At 37.8% G+C, this 25,000-nt stretch overlaps 1 protein-coding gene across 6 annotated transcripts in view; it reads right to left on the bottom strand.

Annotated features, from left to right (window-relative positions):
- Nucleotides 1-25,000, bottom strand: part of PlexB (plexin B) — a 447,139-nt gene that overhangs the window by 342,867 nt on the left and 79,272 nt on the right. For all 6 annotated transcript variants that reach the window (XM_068358836.1, XM_068358833.1, XM_068358837.1 and 3 more), the window contains exon 2: nucleotides 11,342-12,845. In XM_068358836.1, the coding sequence (XP_068214937.1) occupies nucleotides 11,342-12,775 (1,434 nt within the window). In that variant the 5' untranslated portion in view covers nucleotides 12,776-12,845. The remainder of the gene's footprint in view (nucleotides 1-11,341; nucleotides 12,846-25,000) is intronic.

Raw genomic sequence — 25,000 nt, 5'->3', positions numbered from 1 at the left:
TATATACATTCAACTAAAATTTTAAAAAATATTGCTTAAGTTTCCTTTTGAAAAAGTTCTAAGAGAGGAACAATAAGTTTAGAAAAAAGTGTATGCGATTGCTAAGATTATAGAAAAAATAAAATATGCAAGTGTGTTACTGAAGTAGACGGAAATTTCATAGGCCCCGTATTTGTACAAGGAGGGACCATACCAAGAAAGGTTGTAACATGACGCCCGGGTCAGGCCGGGTCACGAGACAAAAGGTGAAAAGAGGTGAAGCAGTACAGAAACGGTAAGCTGACCTGGTTTTACCTGAACGAGTTTCATCAAAGGGAAGATGCTAAACCTATTCACTGGCCTTAAATAACAAATCGTCGATTGAAATAAGTATAATGGGCATGTGATTTTTTGCTCCACATAACGAGGACAGAGAGAGAGAGAGAGAGAGAGAGAGAGAGAGAGAGAGAGCGAGCAGGGATACTTGATAAACCGTCAGACATAGACATAGATAGAGAGAGAGAGAGAGAGAGAGAGAGAGAGAGAGAGAGAGAGAGAGATATTAACCTTATCATATCCAACTTCTGAATACATCAAATCCAATACTAACTTTATACTGATATTCATAAATCTTGGATGGAGAAGAATCTGGGCAAATTTCTTTCCTGCAGGATATAACAGTTAATTTTCAAATATTTCATAATCTTGGCAAATAACAAAACAGAATTCCTTAATAGTAGTTTAACTTTTAGCATTATCATAAATGAAAATCAGTACTGTATAAGATGGGAAAGTGGTGAGAATAACCAACACTGGCCACGTAGGGGAGTAAGTAGGCCTACAGAGGACGTGGATAAACAATGCTTGACTGGCCTGGCCGCCTCAAAGTTCCAGCTGTCTCTTCTCATTTAACTTTCAAAATATCTCCTCAGTTCGGATACATATGACCTCATTGCTCAAGAAGCTCGTTACCCTATATTAACGTAAATATTCTTAAAATGTCTTATTTAGATTGTTCATTACTTCTCAGGTATTTCCTTTCCTCACTGGGCTATTTATCCTTGTTGGAACCCTTGAGGCTATAGCATCCTGTTTGTCCAACTAGGTTGTACCTTAGCGGGCTAAGCTACATACAAATAACTTTGTAACCACTTTATTTCATAAGAAACACTAAATGTAGCCTTCAATACGCGACACCTCGTACGTAACATGATTTAAATTGCTTATAATCAACCTAAAGAGAGAGGGAGAATTAACCAAAAGTAATCGCCAAACGAGAACCCGACAGGAAGAACATTACCAAGAGAAATGTCTCAAATTACTTCAACTTTTGTCATCGGGCCCCTAGCCCATTCTCACAAACCTGCTAAGAGCGCACCGTAGCTTTACGGTGTAAATCATTCCAACCCCCTTGTTGTAGCCCGTAGCAGTAAACAAACTCTCGAGGGAGGCACAACCAAAGAAAACTTCCCGTGGACTCCAGCATCTCCCCCGGTAAGACTCCCGCATCCCGGTAGGACACCGAGCGCTGTAAATACCCCAAACACAAACTCCACACTGCCCCCCCTCCCCCCTTAACAGCTCCTATTCAAAGCTGTAAATATATAACTCGCTTGTGGAATGCGTCTACGGCACCTCTTAGCACGGATGAGGTAAGTAGCAAAGAAGGGACACACAGCCTCCGAAGCTAATGGAAAGGAAAATGGAATGAGAGTATAGATAGCAGGGGGAAAAGAGAGAAGAAATACTGGCAAAGTTATTATGAATGGTGTAAGGGTGAAAAATGGGGTGCGGGGGGGAGGGACAGACGGGCACGAGAGATAAAACGACCAGATGCCCTTTTCTGGTAAGGAGGATCCTACCGGCATATTTAGCTTTAAATAAAGCTAAGATTATCAGTTTATTTTTCAAAACATGGTTCCATAAACGTAAGATTTATCATAAAAAACGGGTATTCCCTAAATGATTACCTTAATTGAGAGAGAGAGAGAGAGAGAGAGAGAGAGAGAGAGAGAGAGAGAGAGAGAACTTTCAGCAAAAACAAGCATTTCAGAAAAACAAAACAAACAAACCACTCACACAACAGTAGCAACATCGTCACCACCACCTCCACCACCACCACCGCCAGCCCACTCTCACCCCGATCCCTCAATCTCTCCTTTGTCCTATCACCTCCTCTCCCCTTCTCATCCCAGCAGAATTTAGCACCATGACACTTCATGTAGCAGAGGCAGCAGAAACAGCAACAGCTGTGCTGTGTGTTCCGGCCTAAGGACAAATCTTATGTTTCTCTTGGTGTTAATCTCCGTGGAGCTGTATCTACAAACATGCCAATGTAATGACCACTTCATAGGACGGAGAGAAAAGAAAACTCCAATTCAAATTATTTTCGTTTCGTTGTATCAGATAAAATTATAATATATATATATATATATATATATATATGTGTGTGTGTGTGCGTGTGTGTGTGTGTGTGCGTGTGTGTGTGTGAAAAAAATCAACCAATACAAGTAAACATAAGACAAATATTTCAAAGCTTAACGTTATTATTATTATTATTATTACTTACTAATCTGCAACCCTAGTTGGAAAAGCAGTATGCTATAAGCCCAGGGGCTCCAACAGGGAAAATAGCTCAGTGCGGAAAGGAAAAAAGGAAAATAAAATATTCTAAGAAGAGTAACAACAATAAATATCTCCTATATAAACTATAAAAACTTTAACAAAACAAGAGGAAGAGAAATAAGATAGGAGAGTGTGCTCGAGTGTACCCTCAAGCAAGAGAACTCTAACCCAAGACAGTGAAAGGCCATGGTACAGAGGCTATGGCACTACCCAAGACTAGAGAACAGTGGTTTGATTTTGGAGTGTCCTTCTCCTAGAAGAGCTGCTTACCATAGCTAAAGAGTCTCTTCTACCCTTACCAAGAGGAAAGTGGCACTGAACAATTACAGTGCAGTAACCCCTTGGGTGATGAAGAATTGTTTGGTAATCTGTGTTGTCAGGTGTATGAGGATAGAGGAGAATATGTAAAGAATATGCCAGACTATTCAGTGTGTATGTAGGCAAGGGGAAAATGAACCGTAACCAGAGAGGAGGATCCAATGTAGTACTGCCTGGCCAGTCAAAAGACCCCATAACTCTCTAGCGGTAGTATCTCCACGGGTGGCTGGTGCCCTGGCCAACCTACTACCTTTCTATTACGTCAGCAGACCTCTTGATATTTTTTTATCTTTTATTAAGAAAATACAATTACATTTTCTTAATATACATTTTTTGTTCTTTTATAAAGAAATATTCCTTAACAAATTATATTCAGTTTTCAACTAGATTCAGCATTTAACAATGGTTCTTTAAAAAATGTATGCAAGAATGCAAAGAATATAAATCAATAAAAACTTGGATTGTCTTCGTAATTAATCACATTATGACTTATTTAAACAAAAACTATTTAAAGCATCAAACATGAAATTCTCCCGATACTAAACAGGGCAAGAATTAATAATCGAGGGATTTTCAAATTCATGTCATCATAAATTTCATAAACTATCAGCAAAAACAGGATTTCACGAATGACAGGCCTACGCGGGATGTCGAAACAGAGCCTCCAGCGTCTATTCTTACACAACATTGGAGATTTTCATTCGAAACCCAAACCATTCATGAATAAAGTGTAAGCCTAAACCTCTACGAAATTATGCCGCATCACGATCACGTCCACCGCTTACGGAAACAGCTGCAATACTCAGTGATGATTAATTCATAAAAAAAGGCTATTTATCTCTACGTAAAATTATATTCGTATAATGTATATATATAAATAGTGTATTGGAAAACAGTATTTCGAATCAACGACATTTAGATAATGGACCAAACAATCAAAATGCAATTACATAAACGTATATATTGTGATTGTGAAAAAATCATAACGAGAGAGAGAGAGAGAGAGAGAGAGAGAGAGAGAGAGAGAGAGAGAGCGGGGGCGGCTTAAACCTATATAAGCAGGAGAAAATATAAACGAATCCTGTTGGATTCTATGCATTTTCAATATACACATTGTCTCTAAAACACAATTTTTAACTTAAACAAGCAAGTTGAAATTATGCAACTGTTTGAAATTAAAAATTCCGCTCATAAATAAAATAAGATTTTTATGTTCCAATTTCATTCTGATACTTACAAAATTCTCTTATAATCTTTTAATGTGTAGACCACTGTCTGGAAAAAAAATTAACACGCACATTATTCTTTTTTAAGATTCAATAGTTTACTCCAACTGCTATTTTTTCACGCAGAGAATCTTACATTCTTACTTTTAAACTAATGCAAAAATAACAAAACCCTTAAGACATCGAGGTCCCTAAACGTAATTTCACCAACTATTTCGTGAAAAGTATATTCAAGGAAGGAAAGGAGCCAGATAGGAGTCGATTTGGGTCCAATTTGAATGTTTGAGTAATGTAAAAATCGGGTTATAGAATTATACAAGTATTAAAACCAAACCACTAGAAAGTAACACTTTACGCCTCTTGGTGTCTATTCTATACCCCAACTCATAATCATAGCCTTAAATAAAAAAAAAGAGCTTTCATGGAATAACATGAAACTATTTAGTCTCCTATATTTAAGTTTTAATAGATATTTTAAGAATCCCAATCCATTATGTAACTTTTAAGTGGTTCAGTTCTATCTTATATCATCCACCACATCCGGGACACTATATAAATGGCGATAAGGTGTAATGGAAGGGTAATGGCAGATAAAATGGGAATACCTACTTTAGGGGCCATATAAAACGCAAGGACGAGAAAATGATAAGAATATATAGCACCATTATGTACACAGCTGCAGTATACATATAAAAAAATTGCACAATCATTCCCCATAGAGGTGAAAGGTACAGTCAAATGCGCCATCTATACCGCTGTCATCAAAACAGAAAGTATCCCCTGTGCCATTACCAAGGATTGACCCTGGAGATAAAGGATTGGTCGACGCTGTTAGCTTGAGATTTGAGATTCTCCTCCAGTCTCCGCCTCCCTGGAGACCTCTGTCTTCCCCTTAATGCTAACCACTTGACTTTCCTTCAATTACACTCAATTTGCATATGATTACAATCAATTCCCCAGTCGCCGACCGCCCTTCTTCCTTTTGGACAAAACCAACGCGCTGGCGTTGCATTGCTGCTGCTTTTGTAGTAGTTATTGCTATGTTTCCACACCCCGTGATTTTCTTTTGCCTGCTTCGTAATCTAATTTACGGATATTTTCCGCTTATAATTTAGTCTATTATCTATATTCAAGAGAATCATCATACAAAGCACTGATTCAAGCTTGATTATTTGTTATTGTGGAAGATATATAAAAAAAAAATTATATACTGAAGTCAAACTCATCAGTTGTTTGTTATACAATTTTGCTTTTAAACAACGAATACCTACAATTATCAGACATAAACTTTAATGTTAACCACCAAAAACAAAACATGAGATAAAGTTGCAAAGCAATAGCAATGTAAAGAATATTTTCAACTGCTTGAAAACGTAAATCAATACAGAAAACCCTGTATCCAAAACCATTTTGTGGATCCTGCCTAAAATAACCTTTAAGCAACCAAAAAAACATGGTTTAAACATAAATGGATCTATATGCCTTCAATAACTAGACACCGCACAAAAAATTAAGTATAAAAATAATTATGGTTTACTGAATTGACAGACAAATATACCCATATGAGGATCTTAACTAAAGAGAATGCAAAATATTTCAAGCTATAACAATGCTATTCAAAATTATTCTAGTCAACTTTCTAATTTTCGATATGCTTTGTAATCTTCACACACACACAAACGCACACACACACACATACACAAATAACATATTTAACAGTGCTTCCTATAACTAAATGTAAACTAAACCAAAATCAGAAATAATAAAATCACAAACTTCATTTTATAACAGTGAATATCACTTTCTTTTTTATATCTGAAAATAAAAAAGATTCAAGTTTTTTCCCTTAAGAGACCTAGGGTACTTAACATTTCTGTGTAGTTACTATAAAACAACATTTCTATAAATGTATTTAATCATTATCATCTACACTAAAATACAGAATCAAAATAGCAGATAAAATACAAACTACTCTGAATAGTGAAATTAAATCTAATTTCCTTTTCCATCCCAATAACAATTTCTACAAAATTAGCAATAGCAACAATAGTACATTCGATACACTCATCAAATGACTCTCTCTCTCTCTTTCTCTCTCTCTCTCTCTCTCTCTCTCTCTCTCTCTCTCTCTCTCTCTCTGGTTATAGATTCAAAATGCCAAACCCAATTACCACATATCTGACAAATACCCCAAATGGGTCCTGAAACGCCGATTTCCAGTCACACGGGCGCGGCGGCCGCAATCCTAAACCCAAATACCAAATTAACTTCAGCACCACATCGCCACGCATGACTAATTCACGAACACCGTAGCTGTCTCCTTTTATTTCATTAGCAGCAGAGGGGCTTTCTAGTTCCATAGAAACACACTCGTGGTGAAATTGGTAGCATCCTCTGCTAACAACCAAGAGATTTCAGTTCGAGCCCGAAGTGAGAAACGGAAGGAACGAAATAGGCACGCTCCCAGGGCCGGTTGGATGATACTTCTAAAAGTGTACTGAATACACACAGTTGATACTTGAATGATGTAGTTTACAGAAAGAGAATGTGAAAGGCACAAAATATAAAACAACTCTTTCTTAGTTCGTTTAAACTAAAATGAGACAATCACCATATATATAAACTATAAACCTTTTTTTTGTCATTACTCAACAAATATTCGAGTGATTTTCACTTCAGACATAAGTGCAATTTTCAGTTTCTTGGTTACCCTAAAAGCCCAGCAATGCAGTCTTCGTTAAAATGAAATTTCCAGCATAAACTTCTGGATTACCTTCATATATTTTTTCATGAACCTGGGAAACTTTTACGACATCTATAATCATAAGTCCATTCCTCTTCTTTCCTTGAAACACGTTGTCCCCTTAAGTCACAAAAATATAACAACACTATGTAGAGGTAAAAACAAAGCTTATTCTAGCAACAAAAATATTTTGATAAAAAAAGTTCATATTCTTACCCCATTATTTTAACCATGAAAAGTTCGGCCCCATTAAACTTTAGGCCATTGTATGTTAAAATTCTATATCCGTACAGCTGTTACTCCTAAATATCAAATCTGCCTCCCCCTTTCTTCCCAAACCATAACCCCCCTTCCGCAGGCGCAAGAGGTCGTGGAGGGGGAAACCCAAAATAATTCTCTCGGGTCAAGAGTTCAGGAATCTGTTGGACCCCCATCGAAGCCTTCAAAAATAACCCAGAGGTAATAATGAACTCCTTTTGACCCGGGGAAGGGCAAACGAGAGAGGATGGCCAGAGGCAGCTTAGAAGAACCGGCCTGCCCCAGAATGTCTTCGAAGCAGATGGAGCAGATAAGACGGGACGCATCGGAAGTTACCGTAGCAGGGACAAACAAATGACCTGAGATGGCAGGCACAGATACAGACTGGGCCTTTCTCGTGAAAATGGAAAGCGGATGGAAAGGTGAGAGTACAAAGGAGGGAAGAAAGGAGGAGGCGAGGAAGAAATGGCAAAGGGGTAGCTAGAAGAGAGAGAGAGAGGGAAGAGTTATAGTAACAAAAATTCCATTCTCGTTCATACCCATTATATGCACAGTTTCGACAGACCTAACTTTCCATCTTTTTTTTCGCTTACATGTTACCCAAGACAACAAGGTTGAAAAATCGTAATAAAAATATTTTCAAAAGATCTTATTGTTTTTTTTCGCAAATAAAGTTATAACGAATCTCAGAATTCTTTGTTAAAAACTTAAAATTAAAGTATATATATATATATATATATATATATACACACAGTAATGTATTCCCAGTTTATCAAATGATACCTCGATGAAAGGAAGGATCGATTTGACCTAAATGTCTAGAACTAATTTCTTCCTAACGGAAAGAAACACTATTATAACCTAAGCAATTGTTTGTGAATAAATGGGAACTAAGTAAGAATGGACATACGCTCTCTCTCTCTCTCTCTCTCTCTCTCTATATATATATATATATATACATATATATATATATATATATATATATATTTATGCATATTTATAGCATACCACATTTGCACACTATATATATATATATATATATATATATTATACATATGTATAGCATACCACATTTGTGATTTAGTTTCCCATTACTCTAGGTTCATGGATACAATTGTTATTTATTTGTATAATAATCATAACAATTATGAAACTGGAGTCCAAGTCAGACTAAATTCGAAGATAAAAAACACGCATCTAAGGAACCAGTCCCGCTATATTCAACATATGTGTAACAATTTACTATCAACAGGGCCTACATAACATAAGCGCACAACGGTATTTACTATTATACTGTAAAACACGTGGGAAGATAATAAACTTGCCAAACGACAAAAAAAAAAGGTCCTCTACTGAATCATAAAAAACAACTCGCAGAATCACGAAGGGTAATAGAGCTTTGATGTTTTTTCATCAAAAGGCACCGGTCCCTTTGAGTCATGCAAAAACACATTTCCTACTATATTCAATTAACATATCTACGCACGTCACGGGTCTGCTGGGTAATTGGATAACGCTTCCAGCGCAGATACCTAGCTGTTGATACATTGATATCTTTGGCTCGTGAATACTATTAAGAAAAAAAAAAACAATTCAAAGTCTTATTTAAATCACACATTCTTATATATATATATATATATATATGTGTGTGTCTATATATATATATATATATATGTGTGTGTGTATATATATATATGTATATATATATATATATATGTGTGTGTGTGTGTGTGTTTACTATTCCGTAAAACTGAACAGAGAGAGAGAAAGAAATCCCACCAGGTATGTATTGACGACAGGGGTCGCTTACCCCCTACCGATACTGGGCCCTTCATCTCCTTTTTAGCTCTTCGTCACCTGCTAACAACGGTCGCTAATCTCTAAGACAACAGGAAGACCAAACCACATTGGTCTGTCTACGTTAAATAGCGAAGCATGACGCTATAAGTATGTTGGCCCGTTACTCTATTTACAATCCTCTAACTTTAAAGCTCGGTTCTCAGGGAAGAATGCTGATTACGGCAGTCAATAAGTGCACGCATCAGTAGAGGGGCATCTAAATCTTCAATAGAAACCAGAAGCAGTAGGTTCAATCGGACGTGAACAAAAATCAAAATGGGGATTCAAAATATAGCTACACCACTCTGTGTCAAAGGTTATTAAACAAGGAAAAACATCATCAGTCATTCATGAGGGTAGTCTTGGCATTACACTAATAATAGGCTACAAATCTAAAATTCGATTTATTTGAAAGCGTATCTAAACAGCATATGCTCTAGGTAATCATAGTCGCAATGTTTACTCTGGTTAATCATCGTGGTAAACTTTTCTAGCAGCTTATACGTTCTATTACCTATACTAATCTACATCATCACCTACATGAAGGGGAGGGCCTATTTTTCACGGATTGCCAGCAAATATACAATGTCCATTCGAAGGCAAATGTACACTAACACTGTGAGGATGGCACCCATGACATGAGAACATTAATTTGCAATTCCTCTGCCTCAAATACTGAGTTCTTGCCGAAAGAAAAATTTTTTTTCTTTCCAAGAACTAGCATTATCGTGTCGTTCTGGTAACACACTGCCATGTATCTTCATCGGCATCAATTAATCTCGATCATCGTAAGTACTTTTACTGCCTAACCTCCTCAATATTGAAACCTACCACCCAAGACGAAACCTCTTGGACAGATTTTGCTAATTGTTAAATTGGTGGACGTTAATATAAACACATACCACAGTGGCCATTCCCCATTTACAAGAAAGCTAGGCAAACCAGCTTTCTCTGCAACCAGTTAACAAGGCCTCTGAAAACTACCAATTATCCCAACCCTTCAATGTGTCCGGAATGTGAACAATAATCCCTTTGCCTCGCCACACACATCGACACTTCACACCAAGAGCATTCAACTTCTCTACCACTTCCTCATTGTTTTCTTTTTTTCTTTAAAACAGGAGAGTATCTCCCACTTTAGTAATTAAGAAACACTTTATTCCTTTTTATTTTTTCCCGCTACATGTAAATATTTATTTTCTCAGACAATCTTGAACATAGAAATGGGGTAATTAATATAATTCGAAGACTTCACTATTACAAAGAACAAAGAAATTGGTAAGAATTACTAGAATTACTTGACTGACCTAGGTATTTAACATCTAAAGTCATTGTGTTTATATATATATATATATATATATATATATATGTGTGTGTGTGTGTGTGTGTGTGTGTGCATGTATAATGTTTTTTTAAAGGAAAGTAGAAACGTAAAAAGTGGGTACTGATAGGGCCAGAAGAAAAGTAATTGCATAGAACCTTTACCAATCCCTTCAGTACACAGTATGAGGAGCACTTACTGTAAACCTACCCCCTTTATGTAATCAAATATACCAAAAGAGATCAACCAACCCCCAGTTTTTTTTTTTTTTTTTTCAATATTCAATATTCTAATTTCAATACTCTAATACAATCAACCACTCATTTACTTATAGCTGATAAGTACTTTAATGGATTACTACTATTCATGAAATATGATAATTTACTTTACTTAAACAAAATTACCGCAAGGAAATGTTCAAGATAAAAACTGAATATTTTTTGACAATGAAAACATCAATGGTGGAAAAACTCTTCTCCAATTTCTTGATGAAAACTGTTGCAGCCAAATACCCGATAAAGTGAGACAATAAGGAATATGGGATAGAAAAAAAAATGGATTTTAGCCACTTCCCTTATCAAGCTCACAAAGCCCAAAACCCCAAACGCGGGTCATATCTGGCGTACGTGCGAACATGTTTTTCTTCTCTTTCTTTTATCTAGAGCAATCCATTCACTACCCCAAGGCAAACATTACAGTCGTACTCGTAAAAACAATTTCGGAACCGGAAATGGAAAGTGCACTTATTTATTATATAAATCTTAAGTAAAAAATGTTATCTAGACCATAATTCTCTGAAGCTAGGGAATAACATCAGGAAACTTAGGGGACAGTCTGCACATTTGTAAAACAAAAGATAAGCATTGTGGAAATAAGGTCACGAAACTGAAGGGAAAGGCTGCACTTTTGTATACCAAAAGATAAGTATTACGCGAATACAAATAAATTTTACGAGAGAGAGAGAGAGAGAGAGAGAGAGAGAGAGAGAGAGAGAGAGAGAGAGCTTAAAATACATATAATCTTAATACTCACCCCGGCAGCTGGGCATTTCCCGTCCATTATCGGTCCAGAAATATATTCCATACTGCGATAGTGCATAGTTCCATTGAAACACATGTGGACATTCTCGTTGAATTTGTTCTCAATATCTTGGACCGAATAAACGCAAACAGCCGACGCCTTCAGCGGAGAGGCCGTGTGCCCTTGGGATGGGGCAAACACCCCAACAAGGATGGGACTTCCAACGCTGATGCCCATACTCGAAGCCATGTCGCTGCCGGCGCTCACTAATTTGGCATCCTGCACCAGATTGTAGTTGGTGCCGTCGGCTCCCTGGCACTCGAGGGTAATCTCTGTGTATGAGTCGTAGTTGGAGTCGGTGATGCAAGTGCGAGCCAGTCGGGATATGTAACCAGATTCGTCCTGGCCGGGCAAGTGTGACCGTTTTTGAACCGTCACGAAATAAGCATAGTCGCTGGCGTTGAATCCGTAAACATACTGCACGAGGAAATGGTCCCTGTACTTGACATCAATCCGAAGGAGGGACTGTTTGCTGAAACTGAACTCGGAATAATCTAAATCGTAAAGGTTTCTGGTGGAAACCGCCGGGACGTCATGGCGATAATCACCCACGTTAGTGAAAGTTGTGCCAACATAAAGAGCCGATGACCCTCCCCATGGGTTGTACCTCTCAGGACCTACGAAGGCAAAGGTCGAGGATTTGGGGTCATTAGCCGCAACAGACTTAGGCAGGAATTCCGGCGTCAGGGAGATGTTAGCCGTCCGGAATTTTTCACAAGCCCCTTGTGACACGGAACCGCACATGATAAGTGTAGATGCATCGGGGTCCAAAACGAGGACTTTGTTGATGTTATCCGTCAGGACCGTTGGCACACGTCGATCCTGTCCGCAGCCAGAGGCGTGGCACCGCGGGGAGTCAAAACGGGGGCCCGTCTCAACGCGGGCTCTCAAGTTCAGTTCCGTGGTTCCCAACGACCACAGTCTGTTCGTGCCTCCCACATACAAGACACCTGCATCTCTATTGTATACCAGATGTTGGAGTTCCAAACTACGGTTTGCTGTCCAGAACTGGGCCACTATGGGACTACTCGAAGTCACTTGGTCCGTTCCATCGTTATTATTATTACCTTTAGTATCACTGTTACTTGTTATAGATGACGAGAAAGGGGCTCCCCTTGGTGTCCGGTGACCTAAACATGACCCACATAACACCAGTAAGACTAGAACAACACTGACGCCCACTCTAATTACACGGGCACCGGCCCCGTGGCCACCGCTGCTTCTGCAGCCATTATCACCCACGCCCTTAGCGGTGTGGCGTTTGCAGGAAGAAGGCATTCCTCCTGGTGGGCGGTGTGTGTGGCCCGCAGAGTGGACCGGCTCCACCCTGGCGGGCCTACGGGGAGGAGGGCCGGGGGCGTCGTTGGGGGTCCAGCACTCACACATGCTGCCGCGGGGGGCGATGCTCCCGCCGCCCAACCCGCCCCATCAACACCACGGGAACACGACGACAAGCCTGAAAAGAAAAGAAAAAAATGGTTAGTGAAGTTTTTAGTAATGTTGAAAGTGTATCAAAAGAAAAATTAATTATTGTAATATATTTAATAAAATATTATTTGTAATATATAAATCTAAGATATACAAATCATGTATTGGTGGTAACCTTAAAAATTTATAAAACTTCGAGTTACAAGTTTCCTAGTGACACAAAACATATCCTTAAATCTTGTAATTAACATAAGCATAAACCGACGTGAAAGATAATCAGAAAATCTCGATATGGCCTATACGTCACAGAGGAAGGGACCACAAAGTCAGAATAAATACGGAATGTTCCTAATTATTACAAGAGCAAACAAACGATTCCTGGAAAGCACAGTCGCTTGCAGCTTCAGTTCCTCCCCCAAAAGCAGAAGGGGGAAGCAGAAACTCAAATAACTGCAGCAGCTGTTTGCCAGCAACCATCATTACTGCTGTGGCATAAGTGTGCAAATACTACGGGGTGGAGGTTGTCTCAAGTCTTATGCTGCAAATGAGGTTTGTTTGCATGATGGATTTTCCCAAAGTTGAAGTATTTGTATTTTGTATGCGAATGTGGTCCGTAACCATTTCTGCAACAGCGTGGAGATATATTTGGTACTTTATATCAGTACGTCACTATTCTACATCCAAAGAATTTTCTGAATTATTTTTGTTACCCACAGAACACAAACCTGATTACATTAAAATGAGCAAATATCACATTTAAACTTTTAAAAAATAACGTTAATGTTAAATTAAGAACATGTCAGTATGATATATGTAATATAACAAAAACTATGAAATATCGGAGCTTGTCTAATCATCTTGGGCATCACAAGATAAAAAAAAACGCTCTATCATTCTTCCAATATTATAAAACTATGGCAAAACAATCTATCATTAGACAAACTACCAACAAGCTGTTTTGCGTACCAAAAAATTATCAGCGCACAATATGGGAAATTATTCACTAAAGTCAAATTTAAAAGAAAAGCAACAAATCTCGACGCAATAAAAAAAACCCCCACAGTTTGACACCAGGTCGGTCTCTTGGGAGCGATGTCTAAGATGGTCACAAATGTTAAGCTACCTAGACCGGCTCTCGCCTTTGCTACCTTTATCAACACAAGGCTCCCGACACCTGATGGGTAAAGCCAAGAAGACTGGCTTCCTTCCAAAAGACTGCCGAGAGTTTCGGGGGTCAATGCAAAGGATTTCGAGAGGCCTTGCACAATGATCCGAGAGGGGATTACGATCGCTCTTGCTTCTGTCGGACTAGCTTGTCAAAGCTAAATCTCGCCTGGGTTACGTTTCTTTCTTTGCATTCTAATTGACATGTCGCTTTGTTTACCTTCCGTTTCTAGAAACATCGAGGGCCGTCCGACAGAATATAAACATCGAGCAGACTTCTTACAAGACAGTGAAAAAAAAAGAAATTGCAGAGATATCCGAATTAGATGCATATAAATAGCCAAATATTATATATTCAAAAAAATGTAAGATGATAAAATTTTAAAAAAATCAAATTCAAACAAAACTTTGTGGCTTTACATTTGATTTGAAGTTGCTAGTTCTTGAGTGCTACAATCACATTGAAATCTATTTCGTACATAGGATTTTTGGAAAATTCAACCCGATTTAGTGCAAGGGATTTTCATAAATATAAACAAACTGAATATCAAAAGTAAAGTTGGTAAACCCGGAAACAAAGCATAACTAATAACACTCCCTCAGCCACCATAAAATCAACAATTCAGTTACTGACATTCTTTTTGCGAGACCATTTTACAAAAAAGGATTATATAATACCCAAACCATAAATCAAGAATGAATTCCTTACTACTTAAACTGTGAAATCTATTGCACATGAAACGACCACTCAAATATTTAATACACCAATTCCCCAAGGGATCATTCCAAAAAACCAGAGGACAAAATATTCGAGTGGTGCTCAAGATTAAGAATGTTTTACATTAAAGTACACCCCTAAAACATCCGACGACTCCAAGGAATGCCTCGCCTTGCTGGGCAGATCATTGATGCATAATCTATGAGTAAGATCCTTAATCCTCAACGGCAATGGCTACTAGACTACGTCAGGTGACAGGGCACTAAAATGTTAAGAATTCCCAGGGGATATATGCAAAACAAGTTGATAAAATATAATTAGATTTCTGAAAACAATTACTGTTCTAACAAAATCAGAAACAAACTATAAAGTTATGAACAATTGTAATCTTAGATTTAAATTGAAGCATGGGTTGAAATATTCCTTATTGACCAAATAAAAAACTTGCTTAATAAAAATTATATATATATATATATTATATATATAGTCCACAAGTTGACGAATTAAGAATTTTTCGACCTGGGGTAAAAATATCTAAACACACATACAGCACATTTATAAATAGATATAACACCACCAATATCACTGCGAAGGAAATAACCGAAAACGAAAAACTAATAAAATATATCGATAAGTAAGGACCACGAAGAACAAAACACAAGTAAAACAGCAGTCATGATGATTTATAAAATGACATAAAGACAAACTCGCAAGGAGGAAGAGGGAGGGCCAGATAAGAAGGTGAATTAGGAATAGTGAGGCGATTGTGCCTAGTCACCATCAGTAATTCGGCAGCACCAGGGGCCAAGAACAGTGATGATGAGATTGGAGTGGGGGCAGCAGAGGCGGTGAAGGTGGTAATGTGACATTCTTTGATGGTATTTGAGCCGAGTTCAGGGTTCCTTGGACTATCATGTGGTAAGACAGAGCTGGAAGAATGGGTTGAATAGCAATGATGATGATAATGGAGCAAAAAATATGTGAAACGGACATGTAACTAAAATATCTAAGAATACGAAACGGTGAACCCTTCCCGAATAAATTCAGATACGATGATAAGAAATAATCCTCCAGCAATTTGCTAACATCATCTTCCCCATCAAGCTCACAAAATATAAAGCAACACAAAAATGCTCAAAAGGACAAGGGAATGAAATGCAATATACTAAATGGCAGATCTACAATGCAACAGATGATAATACCCGTAATATTGTCCATGAAAAGCCACTGGCACGCAACGAGTCAGGCGCATCTCAGCTTGCAAGTATTTGCAGATCCATACAGAAATAACTACAATCAAGATGGGAATAAGACCTCAAATCAAGGGACAACAGGGATCCCCTTCCCCGAAAAGACAAGCGACAACCGGGTCCCCCTTCCCCAGAAAGAAAAGAGCCACATAAGTAGTAATTATGGACACACAACATCACGTGCACGTCGGCTCATCAGGGACCTCGAAAAGGCCTTCCTCTGCATGTCATCCACGTCAAAGTAAAAAAAAGCAATCGTCATAAAGACACACACTATAGGGTACGCAACGACCAACTCCTGGAAAAGGTATATTCATGAGAGACTGCAAGAAATTGGCATCAAATGGTTCGTGCATGGTCTTTCAAAACACAATTGCCTAAAAATAGATACTAATTGACAAAAGAATCATAAGTTTTGTTTATTCTCTAATGCTTTCAAACTCTCCATCTAAGTTTGTTAAAATCATTTTAGAGAATAGTAGTATTAACATCTTTGGTTATGTCGTTCACAATGTAATATAGCTCCGAAAAAAGAGCGACCTCATCTGAAACACAACAAAGAGAAAAGATAACGACAATAATACCGGCACCTGATAACGCTTAACGATTTCCTTTTTACTCGAACGCTATTCCTGGGGAGCACTGAACAGACAAGAAAATGTAACAAAACATTACTCTTTCTCCACGTTCGCGAAAACCCGGGAAAGGAAAGCAGGTACCATTGCAGAATGCCTACACACAAAAGAATAAAGCGAGTCTCGTATCCAGTGATGAAACTGAATATCCCTGATGCTTATTTGCGAAAAAAAAATATTACGAGAACCCTCTGCTTTACCTTCCACATTTAACCAACACAATTTCCGGAATGGAAACCCCAGGTTTACGACTAGACATCTTGAAGCCTCCCTGTATGTCTGTATACTGTACATGTACGTAATTAAATTTACGTCTACATGTGCGTGCTTATATTTACTAATATTCTGACAACGAGAACAGCTGTCATTGGAAAATCATAATTAGGATGCTACTATGACCAAAATGTTGAATATGTAGGGCAATGACACCATAAACAAATGATGAACTCATACAAGATCAACTAGAACGGGAACTGACGGCGATCCTTACCCTTTCCAATCTTATGTAAAGACGAAAAGATAATTCTGGCATATCCGCATCGTTGTCAGTGCGATTAACACTACGTAAAACAAATTAAAAACCTCCGGTCTGTACTAAGACCTTGGTAAAAAAGAAAGACCTTTAATAGTCATTTGAAAGGATAGGCTATGCATTGTCAAATATATACCAATCCAAGGACAAAGACGCCTTGTTCCTCGATAAGGCCTTGGCCAGGGCACTAGCCACCCGTTGAGATACTACCGCTATTATTATTATTATTATTATTATTATTATTATTACGAGCCAGGCTACAACCGTAGTTGGAAAAGCAAGATGCTACGAGCCTATGGGCTCCAACAGGGAAAAATAGCCCAGTGAGGATTGGAAACAAGGAAACAAATACACTACAAGAGAAGATAAACAAAACAAAATACTTCAAGAACAGCAACAACACCAAATTAGGTCCTTCATATGTAAACTATAAAAACTTAAAAAACTAGAGGAAGAGTAATAAGATAGAACAGCATGCCCAAGTGTACCCCCAAGCAAGAGAACTCTAAACCAAGACAGACGGTCATTGTTCAGAGGCTATAACACTAACCAAGACCAGAGAACAATAGCTTGATTTTGGAGTGTCCTAGAAGAGCTGCTTACCATTGCTAGTCTTTCTTCTACCCTCACCATGAGGAAAGTAGCCACTGAACAATTACATTACAGACTATTTTCCCTGTTGGAGCCCTTGGGTTTATAGCATATTGCTTTTCCGACTAGGGTTATATCTTAGTAGGTAATAATAATAATAATAATAATAATAATAATAATATACAACCACAATAATGTTAAATTAAATATTTCTTTTTCTACCAATCACGAGAGCATATTATACCAGAGTTAGAAGGAGAATTTTCAGAACCAAGAAACAAAGTGTTCTAATCTAAGAGTTGAAAAGCAACAATTCAATTTTTTGCCGATGTAAAATATTTTCTCTACATTAACTCCTCGTGATTGGTAGAAAAAGAAATATTTAATTTAACATTATTGTGGTTGTATATTATTATTATTATTATTATTATTATTATTATTATTATTACCTACTAAGATATAACCCTAGTCGGAAAAGCAATATGCTATAAACCCAAGGGCTCCAACAGGGAAAATAGTCTGTAATGTAATTGTTCAGTGGCTACTTTCCTCATGGTGAGGGTAGAAGAAAGACTAGCAATGGTAAGCAGCTCTTCTAGGACACTCCAAAATCAAGCTATTGTTCTCTGGTCTTGGTTAGTGTTATAGCCTCTGAATTAATTCTGGGAACCCAAACCTTTTGAAGCTCACTTCCTGCATCATCATATACACACAAAGAGGTAAAAAAGTAATTTGAGCTTGCCTACAAACTAATAAATTTTAGTGTTTATATAAAGTTATATAGCTCTAAAAATTGGTTTATACGCTTCTGCCAGACCCTTCAAGCTCAAAACACATACACACATGTATGTGGGCGAGACTAATCAGGAATACTTATCAAATATTTCTAAACTGTAGACAGCATACCCATTCTACATGAGTAAACATAAAGAATATAGTTCATTCATTAGGCTCCTCGTATCTATGAATACATAAACGGCACAAAATATTACCAAGCTGAGGTTAGTACCCACAATCAGACAGCCTTTAAAAAGATCCTTGAAAAAAAATTGCATATTCAAAATAATAAAGAGGGAAAGAAGAGGGGTGCCTTAATTGGTCATAAATCCTGCTTATGATACTGTTGGGTCTCCTTTTAAAACGGCCTCTCAGGCACTTTCTTCCTTATCCTCCACCATTTTTCTTTCGGCCAATCACCCTCTTTTTGTTCGAGTCTCAAAAACTCCTTTGTAAACTTGCCTAAGGTCTCTCTTTTCAATATACTAAAGTCTCCCCTTCCGCTATTTAGCCTCTTGTTACTTTCTGGTCAAGTATTCATAATTTTCTCTTAAGAACTTTTGTGCCTTCTAGTCACGTCATTCTTTCTTATTTACAAGTTTTTACTTCTCTTGAAATTGGAACACTAAGCAAAGTATTCAAGCAAAACTGCAACTTCCATTAGGTTTGACTCCTTATCAAATTAATATAATGGTCACGAATAACGGGTTCACTCCAGATCTAAGGCGAGGTATAAAATTAAAGATATGAATTTAGTTAGCTGACCATGAGTTACTGTAATTTAAAAACTTGGGATGCATTGAGTGTTTATTATAGAGTAAAAATGGCAGTAAGAAAATGACGATGAGAAAATAATGTTACATAGGCGCCTTGGTCATTTTTATTATAGTAAAATTAAAATTTAGACATTTAATATATATATATATATATATATATATATAAAAGATTCCCCTAACCCAATCAAGACTAAACACAAAACTCAAAAAGGTTCCGTTGCAAATGGATGATCCAAGGTGAAAAGTATAATGGGAGCACAGTTATATGAACCATTACTGAAGGCCAAGTAAGTGGTTTGCGCGTCAGAATCTTGGAGATGTCCTGGAACTCCCTGGGTGTGGGTAAAGCGGGCCCATTTGGGAAGCGAGGCTCTCAATAGGTTTAATGAGGTTGTAAATGGGGTCGGGAAATCACGTCCAAGAGAGCATTCGAAGCGGCGACTACCAAACTCTAGTCTCTGTCTCTCACTATCTCAGTTGGAATAGGAAAAAGAAAACGAAAAGTGTCTACTGACAAAAGAAAGGTCGGCCAACCTATGAGGGTCCAATTCTTTGCCTGGAAACGGCACAGTTAAAGAATACTGGAGTCTCGGTCACTAATTGAATCTTTAGTTCGGCAATTTCTGGAAATAATTCGAGCGCACTGACCCCATTCCGAGGGAGTATCATTCCAATAATTCCAAAGCTTTCAGCATCATTTGGCAGCTATCATTGCCATCCTGGCCAAACGAATTCTAGAGAACGAGGGGGAGCTCCAACTCGTGCTACCTCCATTCGCCATTTTCCCATTCGACTTTTCCTCACTCAGGCCTTGACAGGGACATTTATCGGGTCGCTCCTTTTCGTGGAGGCCAGAAGGGTGAGGGTGAGGAGGGGAAGGAAGGAGTGAGAAGGGGGGCATGGAGTGAGAAGGGGGGGGGGACAAGGCTAAAGAGGGAGTTAGAGTGATGAGGGGTTGGGGGGAACACCAAAGTTTTTGGCTTCTTGCCGGAACGAGATGGGGGCGGTATTAGCTAAAATTGTGGCAGACTCAGCCTAAATCATTTGAGGATGCTTGTCTAAGGACAAGGCACCGAACCCTGCATAGAATAAGAAATTGGAACAGTGCCTGTGTGATATTACTGCCGAGGATCCCGCTGGTGGTCGTGAGGCAGTCTCATCATTCCCCTTCGTCGTAGACAGTGGAGATAAATGAAAGTTTCCTTTCCCGCATACAGACACGCACACACAAAAAGTAAATAAATCCTTTCTCATTTATATGCAAATTACACAACATAAGTCGATTAAGAAAGAGAAAAATGTCTCATTTTAAGGCTCACTATCTAATGAATGCACAAGCTCTCTCTCTCTCTCTCTCTCTCTCTCTCTCTCTCTCTCTCTCGGTGACAATTGAAAAATACGGTGAGAAACAATTCCATCTTATAAACATTTGCTGTTTTGAGATTTTATTAAAAAAGGACCTAAGAAGTAATAAATCATGAGTATTAATTTCCAAATAATGTCACTTGCAAAACTAGCTGAAATAATAGAAAAAAAAAATATCGACTTTTTATTACAATTACAAACAAGAAAATCTGTTCATCAAATCATTCGGCAAAAAAAGTCAAATGTTGATTGGAGAATGAAGAAAAAATACCAAATGATACTGATAAACTTTCTTGATTGTGGAAATTTGTTGAGAGAGAGAGAGAGAGAGAGAGAGAGAGAGAGAGAGAGAGAGAGAGAGAGATGTGTTTCACAGGTTTACTTTGTGACCATAAATAATTCGTGAGAAATAATAAAGGAAACCTTAATAAATCAACATATAAAATACACATTACCTACAGATAGTTGTATCAGTTATCAAAACCTAACATCACATAGCGACTTTAAATAGGCTTCCCAAAATCACTCAACTTGAATTGAATTATGAAGTTCCAGTTTCGAAAAGTTTCCCCGGGCAAGTTTCGTCAACTAAAACATAAGTACTGTACAGTGCATTTTACACATTGTCTAGCAAATATTTATTCTAATTTTTTCAACGACAAAACTTAATAAAAATATAACAGTAAACTACAAACCACCAACTATAAAAAGTAAAGAAAATGTATCTTGATATTCGTTCTATATCGATCTATAATAAAATTCTTGAATTTTATCAACAGAAATGGCAAACAAAACACAACGTGGAGAGAAATATTCAGCACACTAAACTCACTCGCAAATAGAAGAACCAGCAAACAACGTTCCAGCAACGCAACAATGCGCCCTTTAGGATCAGCAAATACGTCCCGCAAAATTATGACACCAAAGAATTCTCGTGTAATAAAATACGAACAATTCGTCTCTTCTTTCTTGTATGTAAATGAGAGAGAGAGAGAGAGAGAGAGAGAGAGAGAGAGAGAGAGAGAGAGAGAGAGAGAGAGAGAGAGACTAGCTCTGAAAGCAGATCTGAGTAGAAGTGATGAAATAACAATGGATATACGTGCAACCGTTACCAATGTTTTCATTAACCACCGAAAAACCATTCAACCTCAAAAGGTATTCCACCCAAAAAACACCGGAGGGTTTGCCCAGGGGTGGAAGTACTGTAAGATAGAGAGTTGGGCGAGCAATGGTAGGGGGTTAATGGAGTTGAAAGCAAGAAATATGCATCTTTGTACATGATGTGAATAAGAGTAAATTACGCTTGTGCGCCATACCGTTCATCCAGAGAACATGAGCTGGTTAAAGGTCCTCTATGTCATATGACTAAGAATCTAATACTACCCTGTCATAAGGACGACAATTATGTGTCATGAAGCTTAATGGTAGCCAGCGACGGCGCAACAACACCAGGTAAGCCGACCGAACCCAACAAAGCCCATTTACGGATTTTGACACTGGTGTATTACATAGCCGCCGTGAAAAACTCCATATCAATGGGCTGGTACCAGCGAGCTTGGCTGGGCTTGAATGGACAGAATAAGGCATAAAAGGGGCAACAATAAGGATGGAAAGAGAAATTTGGAGGTATGGGGCATACCGTTGCCCAACCATTACCTCGTCCCTCTTCTCTTTTACGGAAGAAGAGGTGGGAGGGGCACGAGAGCTGTCCTCTCAAATACTTTTCACAGGTTTCAATACCTGTCACCACCAGCCAATGAGAGTTAAGTCTGCGACTAGCTTGCACCAGTCGTGATCATTACCTAATACAACAAAGACGAAAACCTGCAGACTAGTTTCACAAGTCTAAGGATAAGTCATTGAGTTCATTCAACATATATGAGTCTTACGAATATACACAAACTTATCAATCTTCCAGTAAAGATGACCTTATTCATATTAACACAAGAAGTTGACAACTACTTGGTTTTACAGACTAAAGAAAATTTTAAAATCTAATTCGCATAGCTCACCCAGTGTGACAAGCGCACGCGCGCACACACACACACACATATATATACAGTATATATATATATATATATATATATATATATATATATATATATATATATACACATACACACACACACACAAGTTTAATCATCTAGAAACATCAAAATCCATAAAAAAAAAATTCACACGAAATGCAAGCTTACAAAAAAGAGGGGAGGTTGAAAAATTTTTACGCTAGAATGCCACATTTTATATTTTAAAAATGGCGTCATTAAGACCCCCCCCCCCAAAAAAAAAAAGACCTGTGTTCGGATGATCGAAGCTTGTAGGGGGAATGTTTCGAAAAGCTGCAACAAAACCCTAGTCGAGAGTGCCGATATCTGCTGACCTCTAAAATCCCCATAATTTGAAGTCCGCCAGCTAATAACGACCTATGAAAGAAGGATTTGGCCCCATCGTAAATTAAGATGACGATGGGCAAACACACGTGACGTTGATGCCCTTATGGCTTGGCATAATCAGGGCATGGGCAGAGGGAGAGAGATAAGGATGTAGGGAGCAGGGGGAGGGTGTCAGTACTGAAGGGGTGGGAGAGGGAGAGATGATATCCACGTGCATTCTTCACTAATATTGACGATCTTCACGCACGAACGATTAATGCATTATCAACCATCAGGGAGGGAGAGAAAAAAAAAGGAGACTATAAAACCCAGACGTCGAGTCTCAGAGGAAAAACTTAGTGAGGGATGTAGGAGAAGACGAGAAAAGAAAATGAATGACCGCAATGGCTAGGCAATCTAAACAAAAATAGAATGAGCAAATAAAGATATATGAAGCATTATCCATAACAAACGCTACCTAAAACATTCCGGAGATACCCAACATTAGAAACTATAGAAAGACACCACCGATCACTACTACAGCAGCGAAACAAAAATTTAAATCAAGTAAAAAATTACATAAAAGACTTGATAAAATCGACAACTCGAGCCCTCTTGCCTTTCCTCCAAGGGTAAGAATGACAACATCGAACAATCTAAGGATTCCGTGAAACCTTGCAACACTGGGGAACAGTGAGGAAGCAGGCTGGTGGTGCTGAGGAGGTAGATGATTTTCTTGCTTTCGCTAAGAGCATGATCCAGACTTCGGGGATGGAAGATGAAACCGCTTTATCAGAGGGGATTCTCTCTCTCTCTCTCTCTCTCTCTCTCTCTCTCTCTCTCGCTTATTGTGATAGGAAAAAGCATATGCAAAGATAGATACTAAATATCTCACCTCTCTCTTGCAAAACACGATCAATAGCTGAACCACATACTTGATAATACAGGAACTAAGGTTACTCACAAAAGGAATTAAATAAAAAAAAAAAAAAATGCATGTTTTCTCAATGACCAGTATAATACAAATACAATATAAAACGATGAAATTACCAAAAGAAAGCAAATATATCTGACCAGGATCAAGGATGAAAATGAAAAAAAATTTAAGCTAGGAATTACAAAAGAAACCGGAGAACTGACTGTCAATTAATACATACCCATAATATATAGGAAATAAATTATATATATATATATATATATACACATACATATATATATATATATATATATTCTAGGGTGAAATAATTCTTCATGTAAAATGAAATAACACTAATACAACCATATCACTGATTGTTTTGTTATACACACCGATATATATATATATATATATATATTTATAATTTATTTCCTATATATTATGGGTATGTATTAATTAATTGTGTATGTGTATATAGTATTACCTTGGTTTAAGAGTTTAATTCGTTCTGAGAGCCAGCTCACACTTGAAATGCTCATACTAAAACATTTTTCCTCATAAGAAATAAAAAAGAATTTTACTTGAGACTTTCCACACATACATGAACACCAACACACTTATTTTCAAGGTTTGTAAGGATAATTATTGAACAATTCACACCTTATATCAAAATTTAAAAGGAGTAACTAATTTGTAATTAAAAGGAAATAACTGAAAATTCAACTGGCACAGAAATTAGATGAAAAACTTTAAATGGTAACACTCCCTCCAGGTCTCATGCTGTAGCTGGTTTAAGGTAGCGTCTGCATCACTAATCATGCAAGCAAAATGAAGATTGTACGTGAAGCTCCCCATCTTGGCGCACTGGGAAGAAGTTTTATCAATGTGAGATGACAATTATGACTGCTAGAATCTGTTTACTAGAGTGCCCATACTATAGGCTGCCACAGCCTCTAAACATCAAATCATATTCCCACATCACTCATTTTTCCCTATTCTTCTTCAAAAGCTTACAACTATTTCCGCTTCTACCAAATACCTGTCTGGCCCCCTCCTCTATATGAAATTGATAATAGAAATAAAAAGA

Source organism: Palaemon carinicauda, chromosome 35 (assembly GCF_036898095.1).
Source record: "Palaemon carinicauda isolate YSFRI2023 chromosome 35, ASM3689809v2, whole genome shotgun sequence".
Classification (NCBI taxonomy): Eukaryota; Metazoa; Arthropoda; class Malacostraca; order Decapoda; family Palaemonidae; genus Palaemon; species Palaemon carinicauda.
Note: the sequence above shows the minus strand (reverse complement) of the source record. Positions and strands in the feature narration are given on the sequence as shown.